Source organism: Gymnoscopelus braueri, assembly GCF_963280865.1.
Source record: "Gymnoscopelus braueri genome assembly, chromosome: 5".
Lineage (NCBI taxonomy): Eukaryota > Metazoa > Chordata > Actinopteri > Myctophiformes > Myctophidae > Gymnoscopelus > Gymnoscopelus braueri.
The window spans coordinates 23,701,895-23,724,664 of record NC_137606.1 but is presented as its reverse complement, the minus strand read 5'-3'; the positions used below and the strand labels follow the sequence as shown (position 1 = coordinate 23,724,664).

The 22,770-nt window shown below is 40.5% G+C and overlaps 1 protein-coding gene across 1 annotated transcript in view; it reads left to right on the top strand.

Moving 5' to 3' along the window:
• mtus2b (microtubule associated tumor suppressor candidate 2b) overlaps window positions 1-20,503 on the top strand; it is a gene marked incomplete at its 5' end in the record, with an annotated part of 29,927 nt that extends 9,424 nt beyond the window's left edge. The window contains 11 exons of the mRNA XM_080429131.1: window positions 3,718-3,873; window positions 6,789-6,893; window positions 8,797-8,993; window positions 16,620-16,686; window positions 17,240-17,454; window positions 18,116-18,221; window positions 18,305-18,378; window positions 19,036-19,134; window positions 19,648-19,767; window positions 19,951-20,048; window positions 20,224-20,503. Of these exons, the coding sequence (XP_080285257.1) occupies window positions 3,718-3,873; window positions 6,789-6,893; window positions 8,797-8,993; window positions 16,620-16,686; window positions 17,240-17,454; window positions 18,116-18,221; window positions 18,305-18,378; window positions 19,036-19,134; window positions 19,648-19,767; window positions 19,951-20,048; window positions 20,224-20,431 (1,445 nt within the window). The 3' untranslated portion in view covers window positions 20,432-20,503. The remainder of the gene's footprint in view (window positions 1-3,717; window positions 3,874-6,788; window positions 6,894-8,796; window positions 8,994-16,619; window positions 16,687-17,239; window positions 17,455-18,115; window positions 18,222-18,304; window positions 18,379-19,035; window positions 19,135-19,647; window positions 19,768-19,950; window positions 20,049-20,223) is intronic.
• Between the last annotated feature and the right edge of the window lie 2,267 nt (window positions 20,504-22,770).

The window sequence follows — 22,770 nt, the reverse complement described above, 5'->3', positions numbered from 1 at the left end:
TGACATGCTTTCATACGACAGTGCTCACTAGGAATTCACTCCAGCAGATGTTGTGACTGGGAATGAGTGCATAATGAATACCAGGGCACATCCAATGTATCTCTCCGGGTGGTATACGGGGAGCCCGCTAGGACATCAAGCTACGGTACAGTAGTATGGCACTATATACAGTCAGTTGGCCCAGTATAACCTGCTAAGATCCTAATGATATAGTGAAGTTTGTGCATCATGTTAACTGGGGCATTTCAATTCATTTCATCAGTTCCGAGATTTCTTGTAATGTAATGTTCTGACACTTTTTAGATTGGCTTCATGGAAAATTAGTAATTCATTTAATTGACTCTGGACATTCCAGCACCTCTGGTTTAGAACTGTTAACACTTTCATGAGCTTATTTGGGTGAAAAATATCACATTTAGGTTCAGATAACCATCTATCAAAGAAGGACAGGTTTAGATTCCATCTAGGATCAACCTTGACATGATTGATGTCATACACTCTTAATAAAACATAACTGTGGATGCCTATCTAGAAATAAAAACATTCATTTTTAGAAGGTATGAGGTACTGTATACGTATGTGTTGTGAGGAGACAAAGTTAACATTTGTATATCTGGCCTTTATTTGGTCACATGTGGCCGATTCATTCTGACAGTAGAGGAGGCTGCATTTTGCTGAAGCATACTGCACCAGTCTGTGTATGCTCACAGCAAGGGGTAGACTTTTTCATGCGGGGTAGAAACGTACATTTGCCAATGAGAGTCAAACACAAACCATCTCCCTCAGCCAATCAGCTCTTGCCTCAGCATCCATTTCTAGTGGGTACTTAAACCCATGCTAAAAAAAATCTGCTGCTTCTCCCAGGTGAATAGTTTCCCTGGCAGTAAGACGTGCCACTGTGTTTCAATTATAATTTGTTGTGGGGGTTCACATAGGCTGCAGGCATTTTAAGCTCCAGCAAAAGCTTGCTGTTTTCTTTCCCACCGTATTTTGCTATAGTATACCATCCATGTATAACTTGAGCCAAAGAAGTCATGCATATTGATATTATAAGCAAATCACAAAATGGTACATGATCAGTCCAAGAATTGGGGCAGAATTGGCCCTGTGATTTGTCCGTGATTTAACCACTTTCAACCAAGCATCCCTATTTTGAGCATGCCATTATACAGGAAATTGAAAATAGCCTATCTACCAGCTCACAACAGTAGATTGGCTATTTTCGCTATTTGTCGTACGAATATAAGTGTATATATATATATATATATATATATATATATTAATCATTAAGGCCTAATTTTTATTAGGCCTTAATCATTAAGGCCTAATTTACCATTAAGGCTTAATGGTTAAGAGACAATAAGGGTTTGCTGTACTTCAACTGAAGTGAAAGGTGTAATTTCACTAGATAATAAAATGTGTAGTGTGGTGCAATTAATAGTGGCAGCGCCACTAGCATGCAGTGTCTGTGCAGTATTTTATCAGTAATAGCTGCTCCCTTTAGACCAGCTAGTGTTTCCTCCCACTGTGTTGACAGTATAAGTCGCCACCCTGAATAATGTTAGTTAAATTCAAGGACATAAACATCCTCCTACTCTGCCCTGCTTTTTCTCCTGACCGGAGAGCACATGGGTTCCTTTTCAGTAATGTTATGTCAGCATGCTGGTATTGATTCAATAAGTAGAGATGAATATTTCATGACAGTCATTCAGAGGTTTGGTTTGCAACTCCAGCATTTACAAAGTAATTTTAGATCATGGATTGGATATCAGGTGTTGGAGTCTTCCGTTAAAAAGGAAGTTCTAAAGAAACTCTATACGGTATAAAGGGAAAAGGGGTTGCATTCATAAAACATATTTATGTTTAAGTGGATGGAGAGTTTTCGTTCTTGTGTAAATGTTATTTTATACTGGGACTAGCATGGCCATGCACACTCTTAATTTATTTTTCATGATCAGAAGCCTTTAATGTCTGCACAATGCCAGAAGCATAACACTTATTAAATGTGGTCATGAATAATTGAATTGTATTCATCTCTCTATCTTGCCATGATCATTTGTACTGTACAGTTTGGAATAAAATACAGTCCAAAAAAGTGCTCCTCGGAGCACAGGTCTCCAGTCAGTTAGGTTATTGTGGCCTCCTGGTGGCGCTATAATAGGCCAATATGAAAAGGGTGCCATTTCTTCCTTAGCCTTTCACGGCAATTGGATGCTGCGTGCATGATTTGAGGCATTTTGTTTAAATAAAAATGTTTAGCAAAAATCGGCCTGCTGGTGGCGCTATATAACAGGCCAGTGTGAAAAGGGTGGCATTTCTTCCTCGGCCTAGTGGGAATGTGCAAAGTTTCACGGCAATCGCACGCTGCGTTCATGATTTGAGGCATTTTGTTCAAAACGAACCACAACTTTGGAAGCCAATGTTAGCCAATTAGGATGGAATATGAAAATTCTGACAGATCTGTCTTGATCACATGACTATAGAGATACTGTGTACCGATTTGCGTGATGTTTGCACAACATCTGTAGGAGTGATATAATTTTTTTTGGTGCAAAATCTGCCTCCTGGTGGCACTATAACAGGCCTATCTGAAAAAATTGGGCCAGAGGTTCTGCTCTGGTATCCAGGGAGTGTGCGTGCACAGTTTCGCTGCGATCGGGCCAACGGTGCCGGATTTTAGTTGCTGGCAGACAGACGGACACACACACACGGACACACACGGACACACACGGACGGACGGACAGGGTGCAAAACATAGTCTCGGCCACGCCTTCGGCGTGGTGGAGACTATGAATAGTGATTATAATACCTTCTCTGATGGACCTCTGTGTAGGTCAGTTCAGCTGATAAGGCAGGGCATTAGCACTGTCTAGATAAAGAGGATTGATTTCACCAAAGGTTAAAGAAATTGCAACGGTGCTCCCCTAGGTTCTAAAATGACATCAATTACATAACATGTCTCAAACAGTCATTGATCATCATCATCACTATGAATTTTTACTTGTAAATTGGTGCTTAATTCAGTCTAAAGGTCCTTACACACCGGGGCGATTTTTTTCATGCGAATAATACGTTTTTTTTAAAAACCTTATAAAGTCAATGCAAGCTTCCACACCAGTTTCGCGGAGCGAAAAAAGCGTCTTTTAATTATTCGGAACGAGTCCGAATTTTGCCTTAATGACTGCTATGAACCAATAAAAAGTACTATACTACTATCATTCCATGCATTTAACCCATTTAGGGCAGGAACCCCTATTTGTAACTATACCTTTCAAGATGGGAACCCCTTTTGGGATTGTTGTGTACAGTATTATAGCAACATAAATGTGTTGTAATTTTTGAATAAATATTTGAAGTTTTTCAGAAAACTTAGGTCAGGATTTAGAAGGCGTTTTTAGAATCGGCCTCAGGTCTAAATGCGTTAAGAACCACAGGTCAAAGCAATAGTTATAAAAGGAATTCTCAAATCCATGTAATTTTGATAGACAATGGTATTGCCCCAAAACCAAAAGTCAATTAATCAAAAGCATAACACAACACGTTTCATTTGCAGGATATAGAAAATATGTTAATTTTTAGAATACTGTATATGCTACTGTATCAAATGTATACAGGTTACATTTCATTTCATTGATTCACGCATGTTAAATGAGCTGGTCTATCAAAGTCATGACAACAGCACTGATAGCGCTGTGTTCTCTCCTCTCTACACTGTAGATCCCAGCAGTGGCAGTGAGGACGCTCCTCTCCACGATGCCCCAGCGCCCCCCAGTGATGCTTCCTGCACTCCCACTCGCAGCAGCCCCCAGCCTCCCAACGCCCCCGCTCCACAGCGACGCAATCCGGTACCCCCACCACGGTGCTCTCCACTCGGTATGTCTCCTCAACACACTCACTGTGTTGTGTTGTGTAATGTTATGTTTATATATATATATATATATATATATATATATATATATATATATATATATATATATGCACATACATACATAAACAAATCGATTATTCATTCATTCAAACTTTATTCCAGACACATATTGGATACAGATAAGACATACAAATATTTAAGAAAGTAATAAAAAAATTTTTTGATAAAAACACATCATACAAACAAGAACATACTATTACATACAAATCACACATAAAGACTGTTTCTCCAGTGATTCCGTAGCCTGGATGAGTACCAGAGACAACTTTTCCCAGGATTGACTATATCCTCAATAATACTATTCCTGGACTCATCCAGGCGTGACATGAAACCATACATGGAGTGCCTATTAACCACTTAAAGGGGAAATCCACCCATTTTCAATATTTAACTATGTCATTAATATAGCATAAAGGAGTTGTGTGGAAATAAGAAAAAATTTAAAAAAAAAATAACATTGCAAAAAAAATTAACATTGCAAAAAAATTAACATTGCAAATTACACTGTGATGACTCATCATGGTGTAATTTGCAATGTTAATTTTTTTGCAATGTTAATTTTTTTTGCAATGTTAATTTTTTTTAAATTTTTTTCTTATTTCCACACAACTCCTTTATGCTATATTAATGACATAGTTAAATATTGAAAATGGGTGGATTTCCCCTTTAAGCCCTAATTTATACTTTGTCGCACAAGGGTGCCGTGCAGAAATAGTGAAAATAGTACAAGCTCACAACGTTTTGCCATATTCTGCGTTGTGAGCTTGTAGATCTGCTATTTTAACTATGTTAGAAACTGTTTTAAATGCTTTGAACATTTTCAGCTATATGACATGCCTTGCCAAAACAAATTCCTATGTGTATTACATAATGGCAAATAAAGGAATCTGAATCTGAATCTGAATCTGAACCCAAAATAGGGATTGATTATTAATCAATTATTTTATACAATGACTGAATGATTATCGAGTATGTATTAACTGTTGCACCCCTAGTTGTGTTGTGTTGTGTTGTGTTGTGTTGTGTTGTGTTGTGTTGTGTTGTGTTGTGTTGTGTTGTGTTGTGTTGTGTTGCGAGCTGTCCACGACTCTATTTTTGTACATGTGCGTCTTTAGCACACTGGGCTATCTGTAGGAACAACATATTTTCCCTCCCCTCATTCAAGGTCATTCTGACTGGCGGTCACATGATTAAAGATGCGGTGCGTGTCGTGGGGGTGTGGACAGGGGGAGGGGCTTAGCCGTGGCATGCACACATGCACATGTTGGTGGTTGTTGAAGACGACCGTCATACCTCATGGCCACTGACACGAACCACCTCGCTGTGACGACAGACTCACACCTACTTATGAACATTCACTGACGTTCTCACGTCTCTGTTCATTCTATAGAGGAAGCTCCCAGCAGTGTAATGACAGCGCTGTAACTTCCAGACATATCATTCACTGAAACGGCTGGGTTCTGAATGTGTCATTTGTCTTTGTTCAGTGCTGTCCTTGTTTTGCGTAATGCAGTTAGGAGCCAAAGACAACTAACAAATGCTGGGTATGTGAGAGGAGGTGGTGGTGGGCAGTGTAACTGGACCTGCAAGGAATGTCACTGTGCTGCTCTGTGCAAATAGCTGGTGGCCAGGCCACTTGTTAGTAATGAAGAGAAACTACTGGAGTCGGAGTGAAGGGACCGCCTATATCTATTAATATAATATATGCCTGTTAACATGTATGTTTGTGAACCACGATGTTGTCAGGGTTATCGTGTCACTTTTCCACTCTAAATAAAATGGTTGAATTAAGCCACTTTAAAGGTAATCAGCATCGCCTTTCCTAAAAAATACAAAGCTGTTCAAATCTACTTTGTTTGTGAAGGTAGCTGATTACGACCATCAACCTTCACAGCTGGGCCAAACTGAACCAAATGAATGGATTCATTTTGAGTTCATTCACTATTGTTTTATTGACAACTGATTTAATATAAATGTCTTGGAAAGTAAATTAGAAAATCCCACGCTTGGTACTGTTAACATAATAGATACTATGACAACATGATGAAGTGAGTGTGTCCCTGAGCAGGCCTATAACCTCCACCCTTCAAAACCGTGATGCAAGGTATCATTATATGCCTGTACTCTTGCATCAGTGGTATAGTGGTGGGCTATAGTACCTTTATGATGAGTACAACCTTTGCTAATGATGGTTGTGTTTTTGTAATTCTTTTGCTTTGACAGTGTATTTGAGCCATCTAGCGGCCGTAAAGAGGATTGCTGTTTAAAGCAGTAGGAATTTGTCAGCACGATCATAAGTCAGGGTTGCTTGTAAAGGATAACTGGAACAGCAGCTCCAGCTAGTGGTCACTCTAGTCTACTATATTGAATCGGACTACTATAAGACATACTAGTTCACCAATGGCTCTCGCTGTCTTGTGCGTATATAACCGATTTACCGAATGGTGCAACTGTTATATATATTATATATTACATATATTATTGCCTTGCCACTATTACTTTTCTAATGTATGTACTGATCAAAATTCTATTACTTTAGTTAATATTAGTCAATTTCTTTCACTACACAGGAAACTCACTCCCAGCGCTCATCAAAGCAGCTCCCACCCTCTCTTCTTTTAAAACCCTGATCAAAGCCCCACCTCTTCAGACTTGCCTTCCCAACCCAACCTAATCTAATTATTACCCTATTTTAATCATTCTCATTGTAACTATTTTATGTTTGTTTTTTGCCCATATGTTCTCCTATTTGTTCTTTGCTTTTATAACGTTTTTTTGTTTTGTTTTCTGTAGGCTACAAGTGTCTTTGAGTACTTAGAAAAGCACTCTGTAAGTCTGATGTTTTATTATTATTACACAGCTTCTAGAAAGGATGTGATGAAGGACGCAGAGATGATACAACAAGCACCACCAGCATCTTCCCCGAAACGGTTTGCAGTGGTTCCTCCCAAGCCTCAGTCCCCTGGTGAGTGTGTACACTACAGTGTAGACACAGAAGAACGTATCAAATTTCAGCATGTGTATGGCTCTCATGCATGTGCTCACATAGACATGAAAGGGGGCTCGAGCTCCTGCCCTTTTACCCGTCGGTAAAAAAGTGCCCTCTCCAGACTAGGACAAAATAAAATAAAAAATCTATTACCCCCAAAAAAGAAATTTCAACTGCCCCTAGCGGCCTAACGGTAAGGCCAACGGAAATGGCAGTGGATTTGCTGGATGCAGCTCAAAGTGAACTTTACTCAGGTATCTAGTCTGTCACCGTCCGACCTTCCTAGCCCATGTTATTAAAAAAAAGGGCGACAATGGCCAAAACTCAATTGAAAATAGGCGATTGAAAATAGGCGATTGAAAATCGGCGATCGAAAATCGGCGAAAGTGGCCGTTTTCAAAATGTTTTGGCCATTATCTCTGGAACGGAAGGTCCAATCTGCTCAGTTTGAAAGCTTGTTGGATGCGTGACTTTAAGGACATTAGCACGCAATGACACATTTTCGGGTTATAATGGGTTTTCAGGCCTAAAAGTATGGTAATTGTTCGTGCCCTTTTGAAATTCCAGACCCTGCCTCTCAAAATCCCTCTGCACTGATGGCTCTGTTCTATGCCATTGTGTTTGGTTTGTGCCTCATTGGTGATACAAACAGTAGTAGGTCACTGAGCAACACCATGACCATCTTTGTTTCCCCTACCTAATAATGATTGTCATCGGCACAACGTATTGTCTGTCCTCTCTCTCTCTCTCTCTCTCTCTCTCTCTCTCTCGCTCTCTCTCGCTCTCTCTCTCTCTCTCTCTCTCTCTCTCTCTCTCTCTCTCTCTCTCTCTCTCTCTCTCTCTCACACTTCATTACATTAGCAATGGTAGCCTGCTGTTGTCATAGAGACCATGCTTGCTGCCATGCTACTGTAGGTTGGCTGCTGAAGTGTTGCTGTTTTGGTCGGGTCAGATTACCCATTCACAAGTCAGCGATTTATCCTTTTGTTAGAGACAACAAGACTATAATATATTATGAACACTGTGAAATTATGAAGTTTCTGTGCTGTACAGTATGTGCTGTATGTTAATATTACAGGAAAATGTAATGAGCTGATTACTAATCATTATATATAAGAACATAAACGCATGAATGAATGTAAGAACTAAAAGAACAGATCTAACATCCACCATCTCCACTCTCTCTGTCCTCGTTGTGTGTACTATATGCAGTGGTGTAAAATAAGTACATATACACAAGTACTGCACTTAAGTACATTTCTTTGGTATTTTTTACTTTCTTCAGTATTTACAATTTTCAATACTATAATTTTCTACCCCACTACATCTCAGAGGCAAATACTATATAATATCCACTACAATTATATGAAAACTTGAGTTACTAGTTACTTGGTAGATTTGGATTATTATTACAAAACACACCAACCACTTCAGCCTTATATATATTTCGGCCATTTGAAAAGATCTGCAAGCTCTACAAGATCTACAAGATTTTCACAATGTGTCGCGATGCGGTAATACATTTTGAACTTGTGAAATGAGTATTTTTACTTTTGGCAAAATATACTTTAGTATTTTTTGATGTAGATACTTTTGTACTTTTACACAAGTACATTTTGAATACGGGACTTCTACGTGTAACAGAGTATATCTACATTGCAGTATTGATACTTTTACTTAAGTAAAACATGTGAGTACTGCTTCTATCATTGACTATAATATGGTCAATGATAGAAGCAGTACTCACATGTTTTTTGAATAGCCTTGAATAATAGCCTTGAAATTTGAATAGCCTTGAATAACAAGGCAGACTTACATATTATGTAAGTCTGTCATGATGACTGACTATACTTACTTTCCATGCTCTCTCCTCCTGTAGTTTGTGGGTCATCTGCGATGGGCCGCGGTGCTGCTCGGGCTGAAACAACACGGGAGACAGAGCGCGCTCTGGTCCAGCAACTGAAGGAACGCTGTGAGGAGCAGACCAAGCAGCTCCACAACCTCCAGGCCCAGCTGAAGAAGGCCTCCGTTGGCCTAGAGGTTTTTGCCATCACCACACAGCACTTCTGTCAGAAGGTAGGCTACCCCAGGACCTCATTTTGGTATGACCATGTCCCATGTAGAAGTGCAACCGTTAATCAATCTAATCGATTTAATTGATTATAAAAAATTACATGATACTGACCATACTACTGACATGATACTGACCATAATACTGTCATGATACTGGCCATGATACTGGCCATGATACTGGCCATGATACTGGCCATGATACTGACCATGATACTGACCATAATACTGTCATGATACTGACATGATACTGACCATGATACTGACATGATACTGACTGACATGATACTGACCATAATACTGACATGATACTGACCATAATACTGACATGATACTGACCATGATACTGACCATAATACTGACATGATACTGACATGATACTGACCATAATACTGACATGATACTGACCATGATACTGACCATAATACTGACATGATACTGACATGATACTGACCATGATACTGACATGATACTGACCATAATACTGACATGATACTGACATGATACTGACCATAATACTGACTGACATGATACTGACCATGATACTAACCATAATACTGACATGATACTGACCATAATACTGTCATGATACTGACCATAATACTGACATGATACTGAAATGATACTGACCATAATACTGACTGACATGATACTGACCATGATACTAACCATAATACTGACATGATACTGACCATAATACTGTCATGATACTGACCATGATACTGTCATGATACTGACCATAATACTGACATGATACTGACATGATATTGACCATGATACTGACATGATACTGTCATGATACTGACCATAATACTGACATAATACTGACATGATACTGACCATGATACTGTCATGATACTGACCATAATACTGACATAATACTGACATGATACTGACCATGATACTGACATGATGCTGACCATGATACTGACCATGATACTGACCATAATACTGACATGATACTGACCATGATACTGACCATGATACTGACCATGATACTGACTTAGTACTGACCATGATACTGACCATGATACTGACCATGATACTGACCATGATACTGACCATGATACTGACTTAATACTGACCATGATACTGACCATGATACTGACATGATACTGACCGTGATACTGACCATGATACTGACCATGATACTGACCATGATACTGACATGATACTGACCATGATACTGACCATGATACTGACCATGATACTGACGTGATAATGCCCACATTTTCAATAAAATAATAAATTAAATAAATTAAAATACAGAAAATAGCCTCACAATGCGGTGCATCAGCTCACTATTTGTGCATAACACCGTAGTGTGAAGACGTATAAAATAGTGGTTTATCAGACTAATCAATTTAGTTGATAAAGATAAATATAAATATTTCTTTGTTGCATTGATTCATTGAAAAGATATACAGATATTTGTTGTGCTTCTGGATTACATTATCGATCATTGCACCCCTACAACACACCTGTAACTGCTATGTTGCTGTCAGTGTTTCTGTGTTCGTGAAGCCCAGCTGTTGCTTTGATACAGGACTAAGGAGCTTCCCAGCACTTCTTAATGTTTTGCAAACAGTGTCGAATCAGAGAGATCTATCAGTGAGAGAGACAGTTGAGAGAACACAGGGCACTTGCAAAGGCTTTGCATGCCGTCAGTGCAGCGATATAAAACAATTACAATTGTGTGATGTCTGCGGTTGTGTGTGTGTATGTGTACAGTTCTGCAGGTGTGTCAGGAATCAAGAGAGATGTATTTGTCACTCATTCATGTGTCATGCAGGTGGAAGCAGCAAAATGTGTGTCTGAAAGACAGGATGTTGTGTGTTGTTTCAAGATGTATATCCTGTGAGGAATAATTATAGTAGAATTACACCGTAAATTATTATGTTTCCTTATGATATAATCTGACATTTTGCATATTATAAGAGTCAAGATGCCATGGCTTAGACCTGGTATCTATAGTTTAGGGAACAGCTTGGTCCCATGACACAAACCAGTTCCCCTCTTATCTTTGTATTTACTGTAACCAGGCTCTCTCCCTGCTTTCCCATGAGAACTACTGCACCACCACCCTGAATGTATCATGTACTCCCATGAGCTCAGGTATTAAAGGAGTAGTTCACCCTAAAAATGACTTATTTCCTATCAATTACACACCCCATGATGCATTGAATTAATGGAGATTTTATTGTTTTTGTCGCTATCCTAAGCCAATAGTTTGATTACCGGCGGTCTCTCTGGTAGGAGACTCAAAGAGTCTCCTTTGTGTCTCCTACCAGATACATGTGCATCTCTATCATTATCATCATCAATTATTGGCTTAGGAATGCGACAAAAAAAAAAAATGGGGTGTGTAATTGATAGGAAATAAGTTATCTTAACCCACTAAGACCTCTACTGAGGCCGATTCTACAAATGCATTCTAAATCAGTAGTTATCACACTTTCAAGATCTTAAAAAAAATTGCAAAAATAGCAGATGTACAAGCTCACAGCGCTGTGAGGTTGTATATCTGCTATTTTTCTAATGCTAAAACGCTAAACGCTAAAATCCGACACAGATGCTTTCCCATAGTGTCTCCGACTCTGTTTGCCTCAACAATTACTAATTGATACAGCATTCTTCCACACCTGTGACTGCTCTTTTACAATATAGGATCTGAACTACAGTTTTTAATCCGCACCTACTTTAATCCCACCACCCAATTTACCAGTGATGTCTGTCTCTAATACAGCGGTGCTTGAAAGTTTGTGAATATTTTAGAATTGTTGGTAACACTTTCTATGAAGCCCATAATGTATTATAAACATGCTTATAATGCATTATAAACTGCTTGTAACACTATAAGTTTAGTTATAAGCACATACTCAAAATGCTCTATAACAATAATCATAATGCATTGTAAAGCATTTGATCATAAAAGATGTGGTGAAGTATCATAATACGTCATATTTGATTGATTGATTGATTGATTGATTGATTTGTGAGTGAAAACAAGAAAATAAACAATTGCTGGTCACTTATGGACTTTTTCTTTTGGCCAGGATTTTTCTCTTGGCCAGGTAAGTGTAATACATTATAATAATTTGACATGTATTATAATCACTGTTATAATGTGATTGTGTGATTGTTAGTCATTATAAGTGGTCATTGGGTGCTTTAAGTAAAGTGAAAAATTAAATACCCAAAAGACCTCCAGGAATGCCATTACTTTACTTAATGCACCCAATGACCAATTATAGTGACTTATAATGTCAATATACTGTATTGTGATTATAAGTCAATAAGAGTATTGAATACCAGTGAGTGCTTGTAATGCATTATACAATTATTATAATGTATGCCTCCCCCTGGTGGAGGGGAAAGGAACTGGTTGGAATAATGTGTTCCTGCCACACGCACATCCTACCGGGAAACTCTCCCCTGTCAGGTGATAAGAAGTCCACTCCTCATGCATTGAAGGAAGCATGAGCTCAGTTCGGGGCTCTCCCCAGGCTAACAGAGGGAGAGTAGCGCCCAGGATTACAAGCTTAGGCATTGGCACTGGGTGAAAAATGGGTTACAAAATCGTAGGATACATTTTCTTTCTAATTTAAATAAATAAATCTTTCTACAGAACTGTGACAGGGCCTGACATCCCTGTGACAGGGCTGGTAACATGGTACCATGGTAACATGACAGGGCCATGACAGCCCTGCCATTCAGTGCTGTGAGAGGGGCCTGATGTCCAATTCTACACACTTTTTGTTCTCTCTCTCCCTGGGAAGTAGGCTAATAATTAATTATAATCACATAACTGTCCAGTTTAATGTAAAATCTGATATTTGGAAATCAATTAGATGTTTTCTAAATTATATAAGCAACACAATACATATAAAGCTTACATTTTAAGTGGGTGTGGGGGGTGGTAAGGGACCTGAGTATTGGATAGAGGGCACTGGTCCAAAAAAGGTTGAGAAACACTGCTCTAGACTGTAATGCAGCACCACTACTCCATTCCCAGGCATCATTGAAAAAAGAAGAAGCATTTAATTTATCTTATTTAACTAGATTCTATTCATTAGTCTTAATTCAAATGCAAAACTGAAAGTGTTTTTCCTTTTTATTTGACGATGAGTTCCCAGATTGCAAGTCAAGCCTTGATGACCTGGTTGTGACAGTAATGTGTTGAGTTATGGGCTGATGGTGTGACTCATTGGGACACAGGGCAGTTTTTACCACTTTCAGCCTCGCTTCCCTAATTTGGACATTTTATTAAGGGCAAAAAATAATAATTAAATAAATAATAATTTAAAAATGGGTAAAGTAGCAGATCTACAAGCTCACAATGCGTTGTGGTGTGAGACGTTATGAGCTTGTTGCTTGTAGATGTGAGCTTGTACTGTAGATTGATATTGGTCATAGGAAGTACAGTAAGTGGTTAATGCAATAATGCTGGTGAGAAGATGAGTATTCGGTTTAAACATGGAATTGTGCTGTTTAGCTTAGTTTATTTTCCATTTGCGTTTGACTTGAGATTTTACATTTCGATAGCTTTACATCAATTGTTTCATGTCTGAGGGGTCATTAGCCACTTACAATTCACTGTGGCTGTGTGAGCACATGTGTAATGTATGCACATGCTGTACAGTCGCTATGCCTCCTTGTGTGCCAGACCAGCTAATTGGCAACTTATTGATTACTTCCATCCCCCATGTTTTGGTGATGAAAAAGCCCTGCACATGTGTATCTGCATGTCAGTGCATGGTGTGCGCATGGTGTGTGTGTGTGTGTGTGTGTGTGTGTGTGTGTGTGTGTGTGTGTGTGTGTGTGTGTGTGTGTGTGTGTGTGTGTGTGTGTGTGTGTGTGTGTGTGTGTGTGTGTGTGTGTGTGTGTGTGTGTGTGTGTGTGTGTAATGGGGTAATGGGAGGGGTGGTTCAAGGCAGGGCAGGGTGTGCTTGCGTGGGGCTGGCTGGCAGTCTTTTGTTCGAGCAGCGATCATGCCGGACGCGTCAGGGAAAGAGAGGTGAGGCTATCCCCGTCTTTCTATCTCTCCTCCCCTCTCGCTTGCTTTTCCTGGTTCCCTCCCCTCCTCTTTTTCTACCCCTCATCTCTCCGTCTCTCTCTGTCACCGCTGCATCCAGCCTCAGGGATGCTGTCTGCCAGCCTAGTATTATGGGCCACTGCTGCTCTAAGCTCCATCTCCACCGACTGCACTGCCTGGACCAAACGGTAAAGGCAGCATCCTCTGCCGACAGCTGATGATTCCTTTGTGTGTGTGTGTGTTTGTGTGTATGTGTGCGCACGCCTGCGTGCATGTGATTGGAGGGAGGCGGTTGTCTTGCAGTGAGCATCTATGTGAGCTTTTATGTCAACTGGTTTCCTAGCAGCTGCTGGAGTGTCAGGGAAGCAGTGAGTTTAGCTCTGCATCATTCTGCTGAGTCAAAGCTGGCTTTCTCTCTGTCTCTCTCTCTCTCTCTCTCTCTCTCTCACCCTCCCTCTCTCTCTATTTCTCTCTCTCTCTCTCTCTCTCTCTCTCTCTCTCTCTCTCTCTCTCTCTCTCTCTCTTACATTTTGCAGTGCTATTAAATACCTTGCCATAGCTACTATGCTATTTAGCTTGTAGGTCTGCTTGTGTTGGTACCTGGCAGACAAGCATACTGTTCATACAAAGCATGTATGCTAGTGTAGCCCGTTCATTTCTGCATGTGTCCTGAGTGACTCCCTGCATCAGCTGTGTTGCTGAGAGAGATACTGTACATCAGGAGTTATAGTACAGTGTCACAATACTGATCAGATTTTTTACGCTCTGGTCTGGTCGGAGCATGAAACGAGCATGTTACATTTATATTACCTTTGGATTCGTAGAAGTGTCCTACTGTATGTCTTAACTGCCTTGTAATTTGGTTCTCAGGGCCAAAAACATTGAAACAAACAAGGCGCTATACGTGGGAAGCTATTAGGGTCCCATTGACCCTTGATTTGTGACCTGCTTGTATGCTGGATTTTTTTTTACAGATGTAGCCGATGTCCTTGAGAATGTAAAAGCTCGCTTGTGGAAGCCATGTTTATTCTGTTCAGGGAACTAAAACGGATTAAGTTGCCACAGAGATGGCTGAACATGAGATGGAAAAATTGTAATGCATGTCACGGCACTCCCTTGAGACAGGAGGGTGGGCTGGGCTGGGGTAGGAAAGGGTGGGGTGGGGGTTGGATGGGGGTCTCGGGTCTGGGCAGGACCAGGGGGGGTTTATATGCTGGGTAGTAGCCTGACGAATTACAAGTGAAACCTTTAGTGACCCTCCTCCACCCTCGGTGAGGTCACTGCAATCTCTGCCTGATGACAGTATGTTACGAGCAAGACCTTTGAGAGGGGTAATTGCTGCCTTCAGTGGATGGATACTCACAGTAAAATCCTCACTGTTAATTGAACTCTGAGAATGTGAAAATAGACACATTTTTACACACTTTTCAAGAGATCAATTAAAATGATGATTTACTGTGCTGTCTCTCACACATATCACTGTCCATCTCTATCTCTCACGTGTCCCGTAGTTGTAAATCTGTCATTGACGTCTTGGTCTTTGCTTGACGGCTCACAGGTGGTGAACGTAGGCGTCTTAATTGCTCATTCTTCTTTACAGTGTTGATCAATAGCCAATTGGCTGGTGTTTGTCCAATGAGAAGGAAGCACTTAGAGGAGGTCACGCTATGAACAGTCCCCGGTGGAAACAGTGTAGGAAGCCCTGGCGATTGGTGAACCATAGCCCCACCCACTGACCTTCTAATGCCTTGAACTGTTACCAGTAAAACATGACATGGATGTGTGCTGTTAAATGGACACTTTGTCACAGCAGTTGTTTCAGGTTTTGTGATAACCACTTTCTCTATGATGTGCAGTATCATGTCAATCTGGGAACCCAAAGCCAAATGAGAATGAAAAACAGCGCCCTCTGCTGTTTGTACTATCTCATCTAGACTCTGGGACAATGACAACGTAGAACCTGTGCGCAAAGGAAACCAGGGTTTTGGTCTGCCTTCAGCTTTCACTTCCGGTGGTGCCACTATGTTTTCATTCCCACTAACAATATTTCTACACGGAACACTAACACCACTTCTCCCAGAGAACATGGATCGTTTTGGTTATAAGCCCACTTGTTTCTATGATGAAAGAGTAAGTTAAAATGTGAATATCTTTCCGTGTTTTTTCTGCTCCGCGGACGCTATTGTTAAATTAGTTTGGGTTTGTTTCGAGGGGGAAAGATCGACGGACACGTGAATCCCGCCCACTACATTTGATTGGGTAAAGCGCGGCCTGCTTCCTGATCTGAAGGCACGCCCACTTGTAGCCCAGTGCGTACATGTTATGACGAGCCTTCACGACAGATTCCAACGCAGAGCAGAATCTGTTCTTGAGAGATTAGTATCATGTCATTATCATGGTCAGTATCATGGTCAGTATCATGGCAGTATCATGTCAGTATTAGTATCAGCTCACATGTTCTAGTCTCATATCACAATATTGCCCAGCCCTAAGGTGTACTGTACATCTCTCATGCAGATTATACATGTATACGTGAACCATGAATGATGCTCACAGATTTTCCAACATGCTGTGCTTCCTGTGTGTCTGTGTTTTAGAGTGAGACTGCCATTGTGAAGGAGAGGGAACTGTCCCTGGAGCTCGCCAGAATCAGGGATGAAGTGGGTAAGTGGGATGCCCAGCCAGACTTTCTTGTCACACCGTGAGTCACTCTGCAGGACACCTTAGCTTGCGTGTAATGCATGATTATACATTATATTTCCATGAGGCACAGTGAGAACCAGCATCCCCTGAGTGCCCATACCCTGTTGATGTCATTTAAGTGGTATATAGTATGATGTCACAGTCTGGTGCACCACTGACTGGTGTCATGGTGTTACTGTAGATCAAATGATTTTAAACACGTACAGTAAAATCCTCAGTGTTCATTTAACTTTGTGATTGTATAAATTGACCCAAAGTGACCGTCAGACTTTTATTTCAATAGATTTATTTTACCTATAATGTGATATTATGCACATCAACACAACTCTACATTTTTAGTGCAAACCAGTTGCGTTTAAAGTCAGAGTGTCTATGAGAAGCTTGGTGTAAAAAGCCTTAAAACCACCTAACATTGCTGTATTTCAACTCGTTGACACTTCCTTGTCACGCTCATCACAACAACACACAACTTTGGATCTTGTAAATCCAACGATCGCTGTGCCTTGTGGTCCAGCTTTCAGTGTTGCACGCTGGGAGCATCTGCAGCAGGACAAGGAGGAGCTGGAACAGCGTTTTGAGAGCCAGCTGCGGGGTTTGCGGGAGCAGCAGCGGGTTGAGCTGGGGGCGCTGGAGGAGAGGCTGAGGGCCCAGCACACAGCAGAGAGCCAACGCCTGCAGGACCGGCAACACACCGAGCTGGAGGAGCTACACGCCACGCAGCAGGAACAGGTGTGTGTGTGTGTGTGTGTGTGTGTGTGTGTGTGTGTGTGTGTGTGTGTGTGTGTGTGTGTGTGTGTGTGTGTGTGTGTGTGTGTGTGTGTGTGTGTGTGTGTGTGGGTGGGAGAGAGAGAGAGAGAGAGTGTTTGTAGGATGTCTGTGGAGGCATGTGAGCCAAGTCTGCTTTCTACTCCACTATCCATTGATATCGTCGTCCCAAGACACTTTTGTTTCATATAAAGTAGGTCAAGACCGTACTCTTACAGAGATCCAACAATTCCCCCATGAGCTTGGCATTGGCGACAAAGAAAAACTCCCCTTTAATGGGAAGAAACCTCAAGCAGAATCTGGCTCTAGGTCGGCATCCATCTGCCTTGAACGGGTTGGGTTTAGAGAGAGGGGAGAGATGGGAGAGAAGTGTCCAAGGACACTTTGACACTAAGCCAGCAGGAGCCTCTGGTAGAACCAGGAGCTACTGACGCCCTCCGCATATATTGTTAACTATAGTACAGGTATGTCCCCATTATGACCGTGGGGTTATTAGGGTGATAAGACACTTTTTTTTTAAAAGCTCATCTTTAAGATATGATGGTGCCTGACCATTAAGGGCCTTCTAGGTGAGGAGGAGGATTTAAAATACTGTTTCTTATAAGTGCAAATGTCATTGTCCCAGATTGAGAACATGAGCGAGAGCCATGAGGCCTCCTTGATGGAGATGGAGACAGCTCACGGTGACACTCTGGCCACCCTGCAAGAGGAACATGCCAGGACAGTAAAAAGTAAGCACTACATCCTGTCCTAGACCGTCATACTGACTTGGCAGGGAAAGGTGTTAATGAACTATTATCACCTTTTATGTCAGACCTGAAGATGGCTCATGAGCAGCAGAGGAAGAGTCTGGAAGAGGAGTTTGAGAAGCTCAGACTGTCACTGCAGGTACACTCACTCACACACACACACACACACACACACACACACACACACACACACACACACACACACACACACACACACACACACACACACACACACACACACACACAGACACACAGACAGACAGACAGACAGACAGACAGACAGAGATAGACAGACAGACACAGACATATTCTTATTTTTTATTAACAAGCACAACGCATTGTCTCTGTCAGGCGGAAACCGTATGTAATTTTTCTTTTTTTTAATCAGGAAATGGAAAAAGGAAAGTGTGTTCAGATGGATCCAATGTAATTATTCATATTTATCATTGGTTAATTATTTATAAAACCCACAGACAGTTACCACTTTCAACCTGGGGTCCCTATTATAGGTGAATGTTTTTCCAACATATTTCAATTCAAACATACATAGAGCAATTAGCAGATACAGTATACAAGGCCACAACACATCGCTTCTGCTATTTTCACTACTTTTGTGTGACACTGTCATATAACAAAGTATAAAACAGTGCACTCATTTATGAAAAAAATTAATTAATAAATAAATGATGAAATATGGAGAGGTTTCTGCCTGACAGCAACAATATGATCAATTCTTCAGTTACTGAGTGTGTATGTACAGTAACTAACAGGTTTATGTTGTGTGTTGGGTGAACAGGATCAGGTGGACACCCTGACATTTCAGAATCGCAGCCTGCGAGACCGAGCCAAGCGCTTTGAGGAGGCTCTGCGAAAGAGCAGCGATGAACAGATAGTGGTGACATTTTAGGCTTAATTTATGTTGCACGCCACGCAAATAACAGATCTACAAGCTCACAAGCTTGAGCTTGTACATCGGCTATTTTCAGCTATTTTAGTGGCATGCCTTTTCCTTTAGCAGCTACACACATTACACTAACCACAGCGGTTAGTTACTTGAGTATAATAACAGCACACAGCAAAATCCTTAGTGAAACCCATTTAGGGCGGGAACCCCTATTTGTAACTATACCTTTCAAGACGGGAATCCCTTTTGGGGTTGTTGTTGCTATGTACAGTATATAGCAACATACATTTTTTGTACTTTTTGAATACATATTTGACGTTTTTCAGAAAACTTAGGTCAGGATTTAGAAGGCGTTATTAGAATCAGCCTCAGGTCTAAATCGGTTAACTAGGATACAAATGGACACACTCGGTGTCTTATGATTAGTTTAGCAATTTTACTAAGCGACTGTATGGTTGTTGATGGTAACATTTACTGGAGCTTTTCTCCTATACGGTTTAACAGGATGCCTTGGCTCCATACCAACACATTGAGGAGGACCTGAAGAGTCTGAAAGATGTTCTAGAGATGAAAAATCAGCAAATCCACCAACAGGAGTTGAAGATCTCAGAACTCGAGAAAATGGTAGGCTCAAAATTGCTTCCTCCAATGTAAGAAAAATAAATATCCTGTACAAAATGATGTATGTGAATAGAACAATAACTGTACCCCACAGCCACATTATTTGTAATCTGAAATGTCCTTTATGCATTTACAGATAATATGAAGAATTTAATGTTGTACCTTTACCCATGTGTTTTTGAGCAGGGCGAAAAGAATGCATACCTGGAGGAGCGAGTTCAGGTTTTACAGCAAGAGAATGAGGACATGAAGGCCCGGATAGATAAGAACCTCGCTGTGTCTCGGTCAGTTCTGTTTAAGGGTTGCTAAATATATTTCAAACTACAGTATGGAACCTTTGGATGTGGTAAAAAAAAAAAAGGTTTCAAGGAAAGAGTTCATCTTCAGTAGGTTTGCAGGTAAAACGTGCTATTTTGTATTGTTATTACAAATTGTTACTCTCACCCACTTCCTCTTCAGGCATCTGTCTGAGGAGAACGCCAACCTGCAAGTGAACGTGGAGAAGGAGAGCAACGAAAAGAAGCGGCTCAGCCGCACCAACGAGGAGCTGCTGTGGCGTCTGCAGACGGGCGAGCTGAGCCCCCGCATGTCCCCCGCCTCCTCGCCCATGCACCGTGCCTCCCCTGGACCCGGCTCCCCCTCACGGCCACACTCCTACCATCAATGAGGTGCACTGGAAAACCACACACTTGTCTTTCATCCAACCGACTCTTACTTTGATCTGACGTCTATCAATCATCGAGGCATTTAAAAACCTGTGGAAGCTCAGATAGTTTTTTTAAAAACTCCAAATATATTGTCCCTCATCATGAAAAGTGTGGATTGTTACACTATATAGATGGCTAGATACTGTACACATCATTTACCCACAGTTCCTCTGGAGATGCCCCTCTTTATCTGAATCGTTTCTACACATTTAACCCCATCTGATTTTGATCACGGATGGAAAGTGTTATACGGTATTATTGATGCCACAATTTGATTATTGTGCTTTCAAACCACAAGGGAAGCTATCATTTATGAAAAAAATTGAAGAAAAACTGCTGCTCCAGTTCTAATATTTATGTCCCACAACTCAAGCAGACTTAAGGCGCTATGGTACATGAAAGACCCCCAGCTGTGAAACACTTCATCAGAGTGCAGGATCATGGTGCCTCGTTTCCATGTCCGTGCCTCCATCTACAGTACGTCCCCACATTGTCAGTCATCCAGGGCTCAGGATGGTGGATGTGTGAGACATTATGACAAATTTAAAAACAATCTAAAGTGCAACAGTAACCACAAGAAGCGCCTTTGTTGTTAATTTTCTCCCACCAGCAATCTGTCTCAAGGCACAGGCAATATTTAACATCACACATGAACCAAACTACCTGCTGTAGCTTTCTGATTCATGTAAAAGCTCTGATTGCTCTCTGGGGCACATGGGGTACCCTTTTGTATGAACAGTATTAGTGTTGGATCAATTACTACCTGGTCACCTGATGGAACCTCACTTGTTGGTTTCTTCTGAAACTACAAAGCCAATGATCTCAACTGGCCTCAAATGTATGGTTACTAGACAGCGATTTCAAGTTGAATGAACTGCCAGTGTAGTGTAATCATATTCTTAATGTTCATTTGTAATTACTGTTCTTGTATCTTAAGTTTTATTTTGCTTATGGTAAAGCATGCACTGTCTTCCAGTTATAATCCTACTACTATTGATGGTTTAGCAGCAGCCTGCAGTGTGGTGAGTAGAGGGGACAAACTTTAGGGCCAAAGCTTAATGCAACTTATCATCAAAATGCAGGCTTGCACAACACAAGTGACCTCTCATTTGTAATAAAAAAAGATTAAAGCCCCATTTTAATTGAATGATACATTTCATTACATAACGGATAGTGAATTGTTGATTGACAAAGTAGTTTACACCTTTTTGTTTTGCAGGATTGTCTACAGTTTACGTCCTTTTTTTTTACAGCACTAGTTATGTGACATTTCTAATAGCAAAGGCTAGGATGTATTAAAGTAAAAGCAACACGGTTCATTATGTACTGTCACTATCATCATCTGAAATTACTTTGCAAACCCAGCAAAAATTACTCTTTAAGGGCATCAGTAAAGTGTAACTTTTTTACTGTCTGGAAACCATTGGTAATTCACTGGCTACAAATCGAATGGAAAATATAGGACTGGTGTTAGACTGACTATACACGAGTATTGCGTGTATAGTACAATACCAGTACAGTAATGTAACAGAATGTTATAAGTGTTGCTCTTTTTCATGCTACTGTATGTAACATCTTTAAGTGTACCTTATCATCTCTCAAAGACTGGCCGAAAACATTTAATTATTGTGGTTTGCATAGCTTGACTTGTGTTTTGTTTGCATTGTAATTGGGGTTACACTTCATACACAACCTTGAATGCAGATGTGTGTCCACCGAAGGCATTATGGCATCAAAACATTCATGTTCTATTTGTATCCACATGTGACTTTGTTGGAAAATTCGTACTCACAGAAATTTCTCAATTTGATATAAAATATATTGTATGTAACATGGAAATAGGAGAATGATGGGATTTTGCAAGCTGTTACCTCATCTCTCATATTGGAGAATTATCTCAGGTCTTGGAGAGAGTCATGACTCATCAAAGGAAAGCAACTGCCATAATTTTCTTTTTTATTCCTCAATGGTTACGTTATTGTACTTTATCTGCTGATGCTCATACAGTACTTAGTATGTTTACATATCCTCTCAGCTCAATTGTCTGTATTGTGACACATCATATCCTTGTGTGGGACATTATTTGGATGTACATACATGTAGTATATTTTAAAGTATCTCTAAGAGCCTTTTGCTGTTAGTAATTATAAATAGAAAAATAGATGACATAAATATGGTTTTCATAACTGCTAGAGAATTATCAAAACACCCCCCTTCCAAAACATACTTTCAACTCGGAAAATTACTGAACTAGACATTGATTGCCATGTTTCGACGGCAGTTTGTTTGCCAAGCAAAA